Source organism: Aythya marila (genome assembly GCF_965140915.1).
Source record: "Aythya marila genome assembly, chromosome: 6".
NCBI lineage: Eukaryota > Metazoa > Chordata > Aves > Anseriformes > Anatidae > Aythya > Aythya marila.
The window spans coordinates 24745098-24759685 of NC_139047.1; the positions used below are offsets into that span (position 1 = coordinate 24745098).

Sequence of the window (14588 nt, forward strand, 5' to 3'; positions counted from 1 at the left end):
GGAAAAATGGGACAAGAGCTCAGGAAAGAAAGATACAGATTCAAACAAGCATCAGTTCCCCCAAAAGTCTAATATGAGACTGTTTCCAGCCTCAATAAAACAGAAAAAAAATTCCTGGAACTACGTTACCTGCTGCTGCTCCACAACCAGTTCACCTAATTGAATTTAGGAATGGCTATATTGGGGCAGATCAGATGTCTACGTAGAAAAATAACGTGTCTCCAGCAACAGAGAAAATGAAGACCCATGGTTTGAGCAGATGAGGAGAGCCAGCAAGTAGTAATAGTTCCCCTCAAATCATTCCTAAGCCTCCACAATTTTTATCTCAACAATCTCCTGAGACAGAAAGGACTTTTTTTGTATTCAACAGTCTTTTCTTGGGCCTGTGCCATCAGAGCCTTCAGCCCACTCACGTTAGCTCTTAGGAAACTCTCCTACCCCCAGTGCTGGTAATGCTCAACCACCACCTCTCCGCAGCACAGGGATGTAGACCCGTGGCAATTCTTCCTGCGTACTGACAGCAGAACAGATTGAAGAACTCCAATAAAGAAAGACTGCAAATTAAACAGACCTGTCCTACAAGACTCACTAGCTGTGCAGCCCTGGCAGGACATCCAGCTGGGAGGCTGAACTGAACGCCCCCTGTAAACAAGGACTTCTCCTGAAATTTTCTGATTTTCATGAATTTTCTGCATGGGACAGGAATACTCATTGAGTTACACTCAGCTGAGAAGCAAAGCCTTTTTTTCAGCAGTATAATCGGTTGTTGGCTAATTTCTCATCACAGCTAGGGGATGTATAACTGGGATTAGAATTGCACCTCTATTCTCATTTTTTTTTTTCCTCCCCTTGCCTTTTTTCTTCACTGGGTGACAGTTATGCACGAACTTACTAATTGTGCAAGGATCGCTGTGTGAGGAAGAAACATTAATCCCACAGCCAGCTCTGCAGGCAGTGCTTTAGATTGCTAAAACCAAGCAATTAAATAATAAAAACAGAAAAAAAAAATCTCCACAACATACTTTTAGAACGATGCCCAAAGGACAACATTTATATGATGAGTATCAGAGCCAAAGTGTTCTGGTTGTGCTACTAAAAATGAAAGCAACCACTACTTAAAGTATTAAGCATAAGAAGAAGTTTCCCTTTAAAAAGCTGAGTAATACAGATGTCTTTTTTTTTTTTTAAATCTAAAGTGTTCCATTCAAAATCAAAAAGCACTAGAACCTCTTTTCTGATTCACTTTGAACCTGACACTGCAAAACCATTTGCTCATTCAAGCACTCAAAGTTTCCCATTATAACTAAACACAAATATTTTTGTAACAGAAATTTTCATATATGATATTTTAACTATCTTAGTATAAGCCCATCTTTACAAAATAAAGCTAATTCTGCACATTTTTGTCCGTGAAGCTCTCTGATATTGGGGGGTAGGCTTAGGTCTGCCCCACACTGCTCTGATTTGATAAATTCAGAGCAATTCTATCAATGTCACAGAATCACAGAATTTCTAGGTTGGAAGAGACCTCAATATCATCAAGTCCAACCTCTGACCTAACGCTAGCAGTCCCCATTAAACCATATCCCTAAGCTCATTGCCTCTGAGATAAAAGCTCTGCAACAGGTAAGGCAGAGAGTACCCAACCCACCAAGCAAAACATTATCTTGCACCACTTGGCCTGCAGGGAAGTAAAGGAAGCAACAACACCAAAATAACACTGCATCTGCACAGTATTAAAGAAAATAAATTTAGTAGTGCCTTTTTTTTCCCTGCCAGCCAATGATTTCCATGTCCACACCAGCATTCTGCAGTTGCATATGGAGCTTAAGGTTGCTTCTCCATTTTACGTGGTGCCACAAAAAAAGAAAGCACCAAAACAAACAAGGTGACAAATGAGAAAAGGTACAGAAGGAGCAGATCACAGCAAGAGGAAAAGCAAACACACACAGACAAGCAAGAGGGAACAACTATGAGAGCCTGAGTGAGAGAGAAGGCAGCAAAGAAATTTAAGGGGACAGGTGGCATGACGTGAAATGAGCCATTTCTCTCCCTCTCACACAAGCAGCTCATTTTTTATTTTTATATTTTGTTGATTAGAGTTGAAAGACAACCGTGGGACATCCAAAGCTGTCAAAAGCAAGGACGGATTGATTTCAGTACTGTAACTATCATTAAGCCTTTCAGTGTCACGAGGAAATCAAAGCTTGCAAACTGCTGCGATAAACACACCAGAAAGCTCTGACTGATGGCTTTTACAAGCCACCATTTTTGGAGACAAAGCCAGAAGGTACATTTCTGCCAACATGACAGGGCAATTAGCAGACCAAGTTAAGAAGCCTCTTCTACCTTGAAACATCAGGAGCTTCTGCACTAGAGCAGAGGACACAGGTCCTAACCTGCACACAGATGTTTGCAAACACTTGGTGGGCTGAAAGAGCTGTGACGTCCAGAAGAACAGGAGAACTCACCAGATTTGGAGTACAGAGCTAGTACATTATTTCGTGTCCTGAGAAGCTTCTTAAAGTCCTTGTGGTCACTTATTTTTTCGATGAGTGGAGACACCTTCAATGAATACCCAAAGGGTGGCAGGAATGCCTACAGAAAAAAAACAACATGAGAAACATCAGTAACAGCTTCCAACACTGAGAAACAAAGCAAAGACTGCTTTTGAAATTGCCTTGACCTGTATCACAATCTGCAGATGTGCTGCCTTAAATAAACTGTTATATTGATTTCACCAACTAAACAAACAAAAAAAAGCCATACACGTGATTTACTGAAACTGGACCAACACCACCCCTGGCAAGCATTCCGATGTGGAAAGATGAGGTAAACACAACGTCAATAAATGTGTTTTCGGTTAAGAAGTCATCCCCTTTACAAGTCTGTTCCTTAGTCAGATAATCAAATGAAAATTCCTATGTAAATTTAATATACTGTAACGAGAGAAGCAGCGAAATACCACTTTGAAAGCCCTCTTGTTCCTCGATCTCTGAATATTTTGAAAACCCAGCCAAGTACTTTCATACTCCACAGAAGGCAGAGAGAGCCATGAAGATAAATAACGAACCTAGGCTGACACAGAGCAGACAAATTCTGTTTTCGTTTCCTTTGTCAGTAATTGTGTCCGCACACGGCGCTAACAGCCACCACCAAAAACCCTCTCTCGTCTCAGATCTGCATCTATGCAAAGAAATCATTTCTTTTGTTGCATCCTTTGGTCTATTTAAATCGTGACTGCTCCAGAGCAGAATTTGTCTTTTAGCCTGCCATGAAGTAAAACTAGCAAAATACAACCATAACCTCAGCTGGGGCCTCACTGCTCGTTTGTACTGCAATAATCTTCAATAATAATAATAATCTTATCCATCAGGCTACGCTGCCTCCCTTCTGCACAGTAATGAATTCATACTAATGGAATGATTATGGGAAGCTTAGCTGGAGAAATTATCTAGTTTACATTCACCTTACAGTAAAACCTTAACACTTAATTGCTTGGCTAAAAGCTTTAGTTCATTTGCCTAACACACACAAGAGGTTCAACGTTTCCTTAATTACGGGACTAATTTTGGTCACGTCTCATTCCAACTGGGCTCTGAAATCTGTGTCCAGGGTAGATGGGGAGAAGAGCGAGCCTGTTCCCCTTGCACCCCGGGCATTACAGACTGCCGCCTGCAAAAACAAGGCACTAAGCCAACCCAAGCCAGAAGACGCAGCCCCAAGCTTCACATCGCATTACAAATTCAGTTATTTGCAAACACCACGTCACTGAGGCCCAGAAACAAAATCTGCACCTATCAGCCACGTTTTGCAAGCGCCAGAAGTTTTTTTCACACGTGGAAAGGGCGAGGAGGTGCAAGGGAGCGGCGAGCCAGGAGGGCTGTCACCCTCAGGACAGGCTTGGGAATTGGAAGGCACCAGAAGATGGACCTACAATGTAAAATACAAAAGCACAAGAGGCTGAAGAGGCTTAGGGTGAACAAATCACCCCACTGCATAGGCAAGAGTCCCGTGGATCCTGCGAGAAGGGAAAAAGCCAATTGCAGGTACGCCGCTACCTTCAGCGCAAACATCCTCGATGCTTTATTTCACCTGACAGCCGCTCATTCTTCTAAATCCAGATGTCCAGAGCTCAACCTTCCTCCTTCAGGCTGATGAATGTGAATCATTTGTGTATTTTGTGAGATAAATGCATGGCGCTGTCAATCAAAGCAGACAAATATAGTTGTGCCAAGCGAGGTGAGGCAGCCGTTCACACTCACGCTTCAAAATGATTGCAGTCAGGGGCTTTGCAGGAGGGATTAATCTAACGTGGACTTCTGAGCAGATCTCTTTAATCCCAAATATTTTTAAACACTTTCTCTTCACCCCAACTTTTTGCAGTTCTCCAAGTAGCCTCAAGTTTCATTTCTATCTTGAGTTACAGAAGGCTAAGCCTAACCTTCACTGAAACCAAGGTTGAAGACAGATGGAAAGAGTGAAACCGCAGGCAACTCCCTCGGTTTAGCAAATCACAGCTAAATAAGGGTAAGAAGTTATGAGCTCACTGCTGAGAAGAAAGAATTGGAGTACAAAAAAGCTACAAAGGCCACTTTCAACCTGACACCGAATGGTATTATGAACTTGGTGTAAAGCATCCGTACCGCTTTACCGACAGCTTCGAAGCACACGTATTTCCTGTCTTTTCCAGATGGAAAGGCTGTTTAGCCAATTTCAGAGGTTTTTTTTTTTTTTGTTACAATGGCAGAGCTATAAACCTTTTGAAAAATTGGATTCTGGAAACGGTGACAGCTTTAACTACTGCTTTGTCTGCGGTGCCACTAAGAGAGAACTCGCTGCGCTGGTGGAACTGCAGGCACTTCGAGGGAGAAGCACATTGCATTGCAAATCTCCTCCGTTACTTTGCCCAATCTCTCCCTAGGTATCAATGCACGTTATTCATTTTGCTGCAGTTTAACTACAGCACCCTTCTCCGATGCTCTAGTTTAGAGCAAAACCCACTGTGCGTCAGCCCTGCAGAATAAACCATTATCTCCCTTTTAATTAAGATTAATGTTGCAGCCTTTCCTGGGTATAAAAACCAGAGCTGAAGGCATCCAGTTGGGCAGAAATGCCCTGACTGTGCATCTAAGGCAGCGGCAGCAATACGGGAGGTTATCAGCTGTGCTGAAAAGTTCACCACCTTCCAACAAGCATTTGCATCGCGCGGTGTTTGCAAACTGATAAGAATTAAGTCGTTCTATGCTCTCCGGCTTTCTCCTGCTGAAATTAAAAAAAAAAAAAAAAGCCCTGTCCAGGAATAAATAAGAGGCCAGTTTCCCATCAAACCTCCCAAAGAACCTTTGCTGGCAGCTCACAGTGACGAGCAGGCATTTTCAGCGGGTGCCAGTCCCAGCCATGGGGCTGATGTGCCCTGCCACGGAGCCAAGGCTGCGACGCCTGTATCAGCAGCTACACCCTCAGCGGGGCTGCAGCAGCCTGAAATGAAGAGGGTGGGGAAACCACCTCATGGGAGCAGTTCTGCACTCCTCGCCGAAAGGCAGCATCACACTCGTGCACAGCCCACAGGCAAAGCGGCAGCGAGGACGAGGCTGATTTGCATGTTGTGCGCCGTACGGCTGTAATTGTCAGGCATGACTCAGGTAGATTTACTCCAGACGTTCTGCAGGAGACTGCAGGAGAGCTCATCAGCCAGCCAGAGCGAGCACGCTGCTTTTTGTTTCGATCGAGGGCACAAAAGGGGAACGAGCTCCTACTAAAGAAAGGAGAGGTCAAGAAAGGTGACGGTCCCTCCTGGGCAGGAAGGCTCCTCTCGCATGCAGCAGGAAGTGCTGCACTCACACATATGGAACTCTATAAATAAGAAGCCAGCGAAGCTCTCTTGTCACTTGAGCATCCTGAAGATTTAAAATCTAGTCACAACCACCACTGAGAAGCTAAGGAAGGCTCTAAATGCTTCAACTAAGAGCCTGCTCAAGAAGCTGCCTACCCCAGTCCCCATTAAAGCAGAAGACATATTAGGACCAACACGTGCAGCATCTGCACCATCCCTCCCCAGGGAGGGTTACATGGAGAAGAAATTGAAGTAAAAACGGGGGAAGGTCTATTTTATTTCGTATTGTGTTCACACACTGCCTGGCAGAACGGGTCCTCATCTGCAGCCGGCTCTGAGCACTGTCCCCAGCGCAACAGTCGCCCGATATCCTTGGATGCAGGAGATTTCTTCTGGGGCTTCCAGAAAAATGCATATACGAGGCAGGCTGCAAAATCCAAATCTGGTACCACTTCTGGTCTGCGTATTTTCCCTAGCTCAAGATCTGAATCAGAATACATTTTCACAGACTTTTGTGCTGCACAGGTCACGCAGCACGCACGTGGCCGCGGTGCCCGATCCAAGCTGCATCGCGGATTCTCAGTAAGAAACAGGGGAACCAAACCCCTTGAGACAGCCAGTTCAAAACCACTGAGAGATATCGCTATTTGAATACAAGGCACAGAGCCACACGTGCTCTAGCTCCACCTCTGCTCCTCAAATCAAAGCCTGTATTTAAATATTTAATCTTACCAGCTAGGTGGAAGAAGCCTGAGCAGTCAGAGGTGTCATTTCCCTTCCCTTCGCCCACTCTCCAGCAGCTCCTTGCAGATCTGCTGAGCATCCTCAAGCATCGAAGAGCAGCGCCGCGCTCCACAGCCCCGCTCTGAGCCGCTACCCGAGACCCATCTGAGCCTTCAGAAACCCGGAGGCAAAGCGAGTTCCAGGCAAATAACTATTTGCTAATTATACTACCAGGACCGACGCTATGGGAAAATGTGCTCATCCCTCAGGCCATGTTTTCTCAAAATCACCAAGGATCTGAGAAAGTCGGGTTTATTTCTCAAGCCCTTACTCTTCGCCGAATCTCATTTGAGAACGGAAAATGGGAATATCTTTTAAGCAGCCGTAAGAAAATATTTTCATATTTTACATTTATTATTCAAATTAAATTGGATAAATGCTTAACTGCTGTTCCCACAGAATCAAGTTCAATTTATGACTTGCTCCCCACAAAAGCTTCACAACAGCACGGTCTCTTGCTAAGGACAAGGAGCATGCCTGGAGAAGTTTTTTTTAATCAACAGCAATGACAGCAGTTTTAAAAACAAGAAAAAAACAAATCAAAGTTAAGTACAGAGTAACTATTAGAGGAGTAGCATTGTACACTGGACAGAAAAACTATTTCCTATTCTCTTATTTCCAACTGAAATGCATGAAATATGTATTTCCCTGGACACAAATTATGCATAAAAATTACAAATAGATACGTGGCTGAAACAGTGCTTCAGTGCCTGAATCCATATGTCAACATTCAGTTTTTATGCACACACCAACACTTGCATGTATAATTAGGTAGACAATTTGCAGACTGTTCATCAAGAAGAGCTAGGACCGATGCGAACACCGATTCCAGCGCAACTGCTGCTTGGCAGGAGCAGAGTCTTACACTCGAGCACCATTTCAAAAGCCCATTTTCCAGCAACATATTGACTTTGATTTCTGCCCTAGCTTAGTCGCCCACTGATGTCATTCTCATTTTGGGACAACAGCATTCAACCCACCATAAATATGGTCAATGAGTGACCTTGCGCATATGAAACAGATTGTGTCTGACAAGGCATTTTATGGGAATTTAGCTGAAAACCAAACCTGCCGCAGAATTCCAAGCAGTAACGGAGATCACAAAATTTAATTTCATAGTTCATTTCTTTGGAGGGGGGAAGAACGTTTCACACTCGAAAAAGACGTCTTGCCTGCTACATCCAAATGTGGTGGGGGGAAAAAAAAAAAAGATAAGAAACCCCAAGAACAAGACCAGACCTCACCTGTCCTTCCCATCTCAGTTCCCAGAACAAAGCCTGCAGCAGGACACACACTTCACTTGAGGGCACATCCCTGTCCTGCAGTGGTGCCGCTCTGTAAACCCCCAGACAAGCCCACGACATGGACAGGTCCTAGGGTGCAGGTGGAGGGCTCGTACTGAGCATACCAGCTCCGAGTTATCTCCAGGTGAGAGCTGTAGAAGAACAGATGTGTTGCTCCCTTCCCCCCAGTTTGTTCTAGCTTAAAATACACGATGTTCAAATCCAAAGCTCTCATGTTTACAAGAATCACCGTTTGACTGCAGATGTTTTATCTTCCTTTTCCATCATACAAACCGCTCTTGACCTTGTGCAATAATTGCTTGCTTTTCACTCAAGCCCTCCCTCCTCAGCTATTTACATTCAGGGCTGTGCTGCTGTGATCACTGAGCCATTTGTAACAAATGTCTTCCAGGATGGATAGTGATAAGCAGGACAGTCCCCTGATTTCATTCATGATTAATATCTAAAATAGCTGTAAAAACATTTTAATCAAACCAGATGAGGGGAGACGGGGTTCTCTCTTTTACCCAAAGGTACCTCCAGGAAGCCTGCTAAGAATTGATTAATTGAAGGAAGGGCAAGAGAAAGGGACACACTTTGCTCTCCGATTTCAGCAATCACACCTGAAGCCCCTACAGTCCCACTGGGACCACACCACCACATTTTCTTAAGGAGAACCACCAGGGCTCCCATACTGTGGCGTGCTCATGGCCACCAGCACAGAGGTCACGGGACATCACCTGCGACGGGTCCAAAAAGCCTCTCGCAGGTTCTGAGGAGCGCTCCAGCTATCACAAGCTGCCAGAAGACCGAGGACTTCTGCTTGAGGTGACCGAGAGCACTCAGGAGCCACGTTCTTGCCCGACGGATTCACTTCTGCAGACAGGCCCACTGGACACTTCTGTTCCTTCTCTGTTCATTTCCCCTTGAGCTCCACGGAAGGGCACATTCTTATTCTGTATATAATCCAGATCAGTTAATGCTCACCTCAAGCCATACAAGAAATTTAAAAAAAAAAAAAAACAAGAGCTGCTGACATTTTACTGCGGTGGGTCATGTCTGAAAGAGACAAGTGTCTTATCTTCTTCTGTTCACGAAGGAAGGCAAATTAAAATCCTGACACAGTGTCCTCATATTCCTTAAACTTAGACTGAAGAATGCAACAAATAAGACATTCAACTTAACGCGGTGCTCGCTATGTTCGCTTTCCAAATATAGAAGATAGCAAAAATACCATGGCGACGTCAAGATTTGACTAGTCTCTACTGTTCATATTGTTCTTAAACACTGGGTTTTAAGAAACATAAGCTACAGGCATAACAGTCTGTATTAAAGGTTGGTGCAAAGCTCCACGTAGCCAATTAATTGTATGGTTTATCTCTGGTTTTCAAATGCTTAGTGAAGGAAAAACCGTGCAACTATTTGCTAATTAACAACCAACTGTAATAGGGTCAATTACTAATGCTGACAAAGAACTTTCTCCTTATTACGAACACGAAGCTCACTCTCTCTCTTCAAGCCAGGCAGTGCCGCAATATATATTAAACAAGCTGGTGATAAAAAAGTATTTCAGGTGTCACTTCTGAACAAGCACATTTGGATGACTTCAAAAACTAAGGGCACGAGGAAGGCACACGCAACATAATCCCCCACTAAAAATTGGATTTTGAAGAAGTTTAAAGAACTATCGCCTAGCACAAGAGGCAGGTAGAAGGTGCTATAAAAGGAAGACAAAGCCACTATTTATGGGACTTAAAGAAGAGAGGGCAAAAAACAGCACCGGAAAATCCTTAGCACTTCAACGGCATTCATTATCTTCAAAGCATTGCACAAATATTAACTAATTAATCCTCACATTTTTCTGCCAGGTGAGAGGCGAATAAGCTTAATTTAAACAGCTGGAGCAAAAACAAAAAAGAGATCTGTGAGAGACAAAACAAAGGCAGCGTCTGAGTGAGCCGGCGATCCTAGAGCTGTGCACAACCACATGCCCATGGTGTCCTATCTCCCAAAAAATTGGAGAGGTGGAGAGAAGGAGGCTGTCTGCAACCACTCAGCAAATCTGCTCCAGGACTATGGACCCAAGCACGCAGGACCCACGGCACACCCAAAAAAAAAAAGATTACCTCTTACTTTTGTTCTGCAAGCACACAAGGCTCAGTGCTCTCCATGAACGCTACCTGCTGCTCCCAGCTAGCAAAGTGCCAAAATTTAATACCTGCTTTGAGATCACCATTTCCTGTGATTCACAAGCTCAAAATGGTGGCAGGATCAAGGTAAACCCTACCTTCCTTCCAAAGCAACCCTGTCCGCATCAAGGAATTTAAGGCAACGTTAAGTTTGTGATGCTGGTTCCAAGCTGCATTGAGTCTCTCCATGCACACACCTCCAAAAGCAGCTTTGAAGGAAGGTTAGTCTCAGTACCCCCATTTTACTGAAATGGGGGAACCCAAGGAACCACGTCGCTGAAAAGCGAAAGAAATGGCCAACAACAGAACAAACACGGCACTCGTGGCCAAGTGCCCACTGCTCTCGGCAGAAACATCACTTCTGGTGACCACGCTGTGCTTGCAGCGATGCCCCAGTCTTTCTAAAGGGAAGGGGAGTTTAGGCACCGATGCCCATGGATTCAAAATGCCACCACATAAGGTACGGAGCTGTGTAACAAAACCAGCCCTGAAAGCCAAGGTTTAATTTGGGTAGGGCATCTAAGGAGATGGAGCACAGCCCTTGCCGCAAGTTTTATAAAATCTATATTTAAAGAGGCAGCAGACAAAGCAGGAATAGAGGACAGTCAGTGAGGGATTTACTCTCTGCAGTGCCATTGCTCCAAGTGCAGCGAGGCACTTCCCAAAGCAACACCTGCAGCACAAACAGGAACAGTGAGCAAAGAGGCACTGCTCAACTCGAGTCCAAGGGCCACGACATCAAAAAGCCACATCCAGTGACGTTACCTGGGACTCGTTCAGATTTCAGGCTCAGGAAGCCTGACACGTTGCCTTAAAAGCTTTCTTTGAAGGCACCGCGCATGAACGGCACCAGGGCGAGCAGCCTCGTGCTTCCTGAAGGCTGTAAGTTGGCCAAGCTGTCCTGACTCAGTTTCCCTGCTGCCACACCAGCACACCGAGCACTAACTGATCTTTGCCACGTCAGCCTGAGATAACGTTCAGGAGGTGCTTGCACAGCAAACGTATCCCAGATGTGCAGTCCTGCTGGAAGCAGCGGCTGGCCTCTGGTAGAGAGAAGACACAGCACCTGACACTTCGGAGGAATACAAATCCCCCTCGTTGAAGCAAACTCCTTCCCAGCGCCTCCACCAGCATGTTCAGCCCCTCCAGCACGGGATTTAGTCAACCACTCGACATTCCAAAACAGGGAAGTATCTCTGAAGTGAAACCACAATTTCCCTATGACTCTCCAAGTCATTTAAGAATAAAACCTCCACGGCAGGCGGAGACGGCCACAAGTCCTTCCCCGCGCACGCCACGGATTTGCAGCGATGCGGAAGATAACCGAGCATCTTCCCTCGGAAAACCTTGCAGCATTTTGTTCATCCAGCTTTGCAGCTTTACTTCGACAAACGCAGGAAGTCCCGCAGAGATAAGGACTTCAATTCTCGGAAGCTGCCTCAAATTTTGGGTCCTGTTTTAAAAAATGACCCCTGTATTTTAGGAGCACCGAGCATGCACAGCTCTAGCTGCTATCCCAGGTGCACTGCTGGCACTCAGCACTTCCAGAAGAAAAAATAAATAAATAAATAAATCACATTTGGGTACATAAAGAACTAGCTGTGTCAACCTAAACCGTAAACATCAAGAAAGGCAGGGCTACAAAGAAAGACAATGTTCTCATTAACCTCTGTCCCACCGAGCGGCCGGCATTACCTGCACTTTAACTCTGCACACCGAGAACATCCTGATTTAAGCAGCCTCACTGCCTTTGCAAACATTGACTCAAGAAAAAATTAAAAGCAGGTTTTGCAATGTCACAGCTGTAGGCTAGTTTTTTGTTGTTTTTTTTAATCCTGGCATAGAGCGAGTTACATATTTCAAGATGAAAAATCACACCTTCAAGTGCAAGATAATGCAAATTGGAAGAAATAATTTAAACTACTTGTACACAGCAAAGGGGAAAGAATTAGCTGAATCAACAGCTCAATGAAGACATCTGCTCAGCATGCAGCATCACAGAGCAAATAAAATGCTCGGGCAAGTTAAGAAGGGGAAGAGAGAATAATGTGGATAAATTATAATGGCATCATATAATTTCACTGACAATGGCAAGCCTACTCTGCTCCTCTCAAAGGCAACAGGTCCGCGATACAAAAGGTCCAAAGAAGGGTAACTAGAATAGCTGGAAGCAATGTATTCACAGGAGGAAAGCCTTATTTCACCTGGAAGAAAAAGATCTCTCCACCTACAAGGGGAACTCACAGCAAAACACTTGCATTAACATAAAATAAATGTTACAGTAAATGAATGCCTACAGTCTCAGCGGACGTGGAAGGCAATGTTACAGCTAACTCCCCACGTTTATGCCTCGAAAAGGAGGGAAATTGGGTCCAGTTGGTGCACAGCACATGCCCAGCGCTGGGCGCACGCTGCCACCAGGACCGCTGAGCGCATCGGAGAGGAGGCGCAGGCAGGCGGGGTGGGACAAGGCACTCCGAGACCTCTCCAGCATTTCAGGAAGAGTTCGCCTCAGTCTCACTGGAACTCGATAAATAAATTAGAGGGGGTCGGGAGGAGGCAGCCCAGCACCGCCCCAGCTGCAGGGTACAGGGGGCTCCCCGTCCCGCAGCGAGCAGGGCGCAGGCGGCGGTGCCACGCCGGGGCTGCACCCACGAGCTGCGCGCTGCGAGGCCCCGCATTTCAGCCCTGGCGTGCTGGGGGAATTGCGGTAATTACCCATTAATTATTAACTCCGTGTGCCCAGGCTGCAGGACCAGGAGGAGCTCACGCCCCGGAGCCAGCGAGGCAGCCCCGCTCGCTCCACAGCGGGGAGAGGGGAAGGGAAAGAAGGGCAGGGATGGGAAGGGAGGCGAGGAGGGGCAGGGAAGGGGCGATGCTCACAGCGGGGCGCTGCACCCAGCCCCATCCCGCTCCCAACTTCGCCCAACTCCTCCCGCCGCGGGGCACGGGGACACCCCCGCGTCCTGCCCCGTCCCGTCCCGTCCCGTCCCGTCACTCACCGCCATGCCCAGCAGCAGCAGCAGCAGCCCCAGCAACAACCCCGGCCCCGGTCCCGGTCCCGGCCCCGGGAGCCGCCCGCGGCGCGCAGCCCCCGCGCCCAGCCCCGCCGCAGCCATCGCCGAGCCCCCTCCGCTGCGGGATCGGGATCGGAGCGGGATGCGGCTGCTGCCTGCCTGCCACGTCTGGCGGCGCGCGCGCGCGCTCCGGCCGGCCCCGCCCCGCCGCCCCGGGGCATGCTGGGGGTTGTAGGCGCGGCGCCACCCCCCCCCTCAGGGCGCTGAGAGGGCTCCTGCTCTGGGGGAAAGGGGCAGGTTGAGGAGGAGAGCCCCCCGGTACTCACAGGTCTTAAATCCTGAAGGAGAGCCCTGTGGTCCTCTCACACCTTAAATCCTAAAAGAGAGCCCTGTTGACCTCAAAAACCTTAAATCCTGAAGGAGAGCCCTGCGGTCCTCTCACGCCTTAAATCCTGAAGGAGAGCCCTGTGGTCCTCACATGCCTTAAATCCTAAGGAGTCCTGCCTTCGTCTCACACCTTAAATCATAAAGGAGAGTCCCGTGGTCCTGTCACCCCTTAAAACCTAGAGGAGAGCCCTGCAGTCCTCACATGTCTTAAATCCTAGAGGAGAGCCCTGCGGTCCTTGCATGCCTTAAATCCTAAAGGAGAGCCCTCCGGTCCTCACGTGTCTTAAAACCTAAAGGAGAGTCCTGCGGTCCTCTCACCCCTTAAAACCTAAACGAGAGCCCTGCGGTCCAGCAGTGCCGAACTGCAGGGGTATAAATGCAGGGAGCCTGAGCTGGATCTGTAACAAACAGCTCTCTGACCTGACTCAGTCTGTGTGACCTCCACTATAACAGCACGGCCTGGCTGCACCCAGGCCAACAACTCAGCCCATGGCCCCAGTTCAACACACGCAGTGTCCTCACTCTGCCTCACCACAATATCCCGGCTGTCCTCCGGTAATCTGAGCACCAAAGTGGGTCAGAGGTGTTAAAATTGGTGTCCCACAACCAGGCGGGATCCTCACCTGCAGCCCAGTGGCCGCGTGAAATTGTTGCTTGGCTCAGAAACATCAAAGGGAAATCAAAGGCGTCTCTTGGAGTCTGATCCTTGCGGCTGGCTGTCGCCTGAGCATTACACCAAGAGGCTGGCTTCAAGGGAGCAATTTGTAGATCCATACAGCTGACTGATCACTTCAAGCGGTGATCATGAAAACTGAACACCGTTGACATTAACAAGTCCCCTGGTGGAGATGTAATTTTGCAAAGCAGAAATACACATTGAGAAAGTTATTACTATGAGCGTTTACACTTTTGTGGCATCTTTTTGCGGCGGGAACAGTGCGCGCCTTCCTCAGTCACAGCTGGCTAACCTTTAGCAAACCATTTCACAGTGCTACACCTCACTTCCCATTCTCCAAATAGGGCTGGCAATTCTTAGCTTCACCTTAAAATGCCAGCGAATGCCCAAGCAGAGCAGAGCAGGAACCGACAGGAG

The 14588-nt window shown here is 47.0% G+C and overlaps 1 protein-coding gene across 1 annotated transcript in view; it reads right to left on the bottom strand.

Moving 5' to 3' along the window:
- Positions 1 to 13257, bottom strand: part of PDIA5 (protein disulfide isomerase family A member 5) — a 96847-nt gene extending 83590 nt beyond the window's left edge. Inside the window, exons 1-2 of the mRNA XM_082763037.1 lie at positions 13094 to 13257; positions 2472 to 2598 (exon numbers count right to left, since the gene is read on the bottom strand). Of these exons, the coding sequence (XP_082619163.1) occupies positions 2472 to 2598; positions 13094 to 13210 (244 nt within the window). The 5' untranslated portion in view covers positions 13211 to 13257. The remainder of the gene's footprint in view (positions 1 to 2471; positions 2599 to 13093) is intronic.
- Positions 13258 to 14588: the final 1331 nt, after the last annotated feature.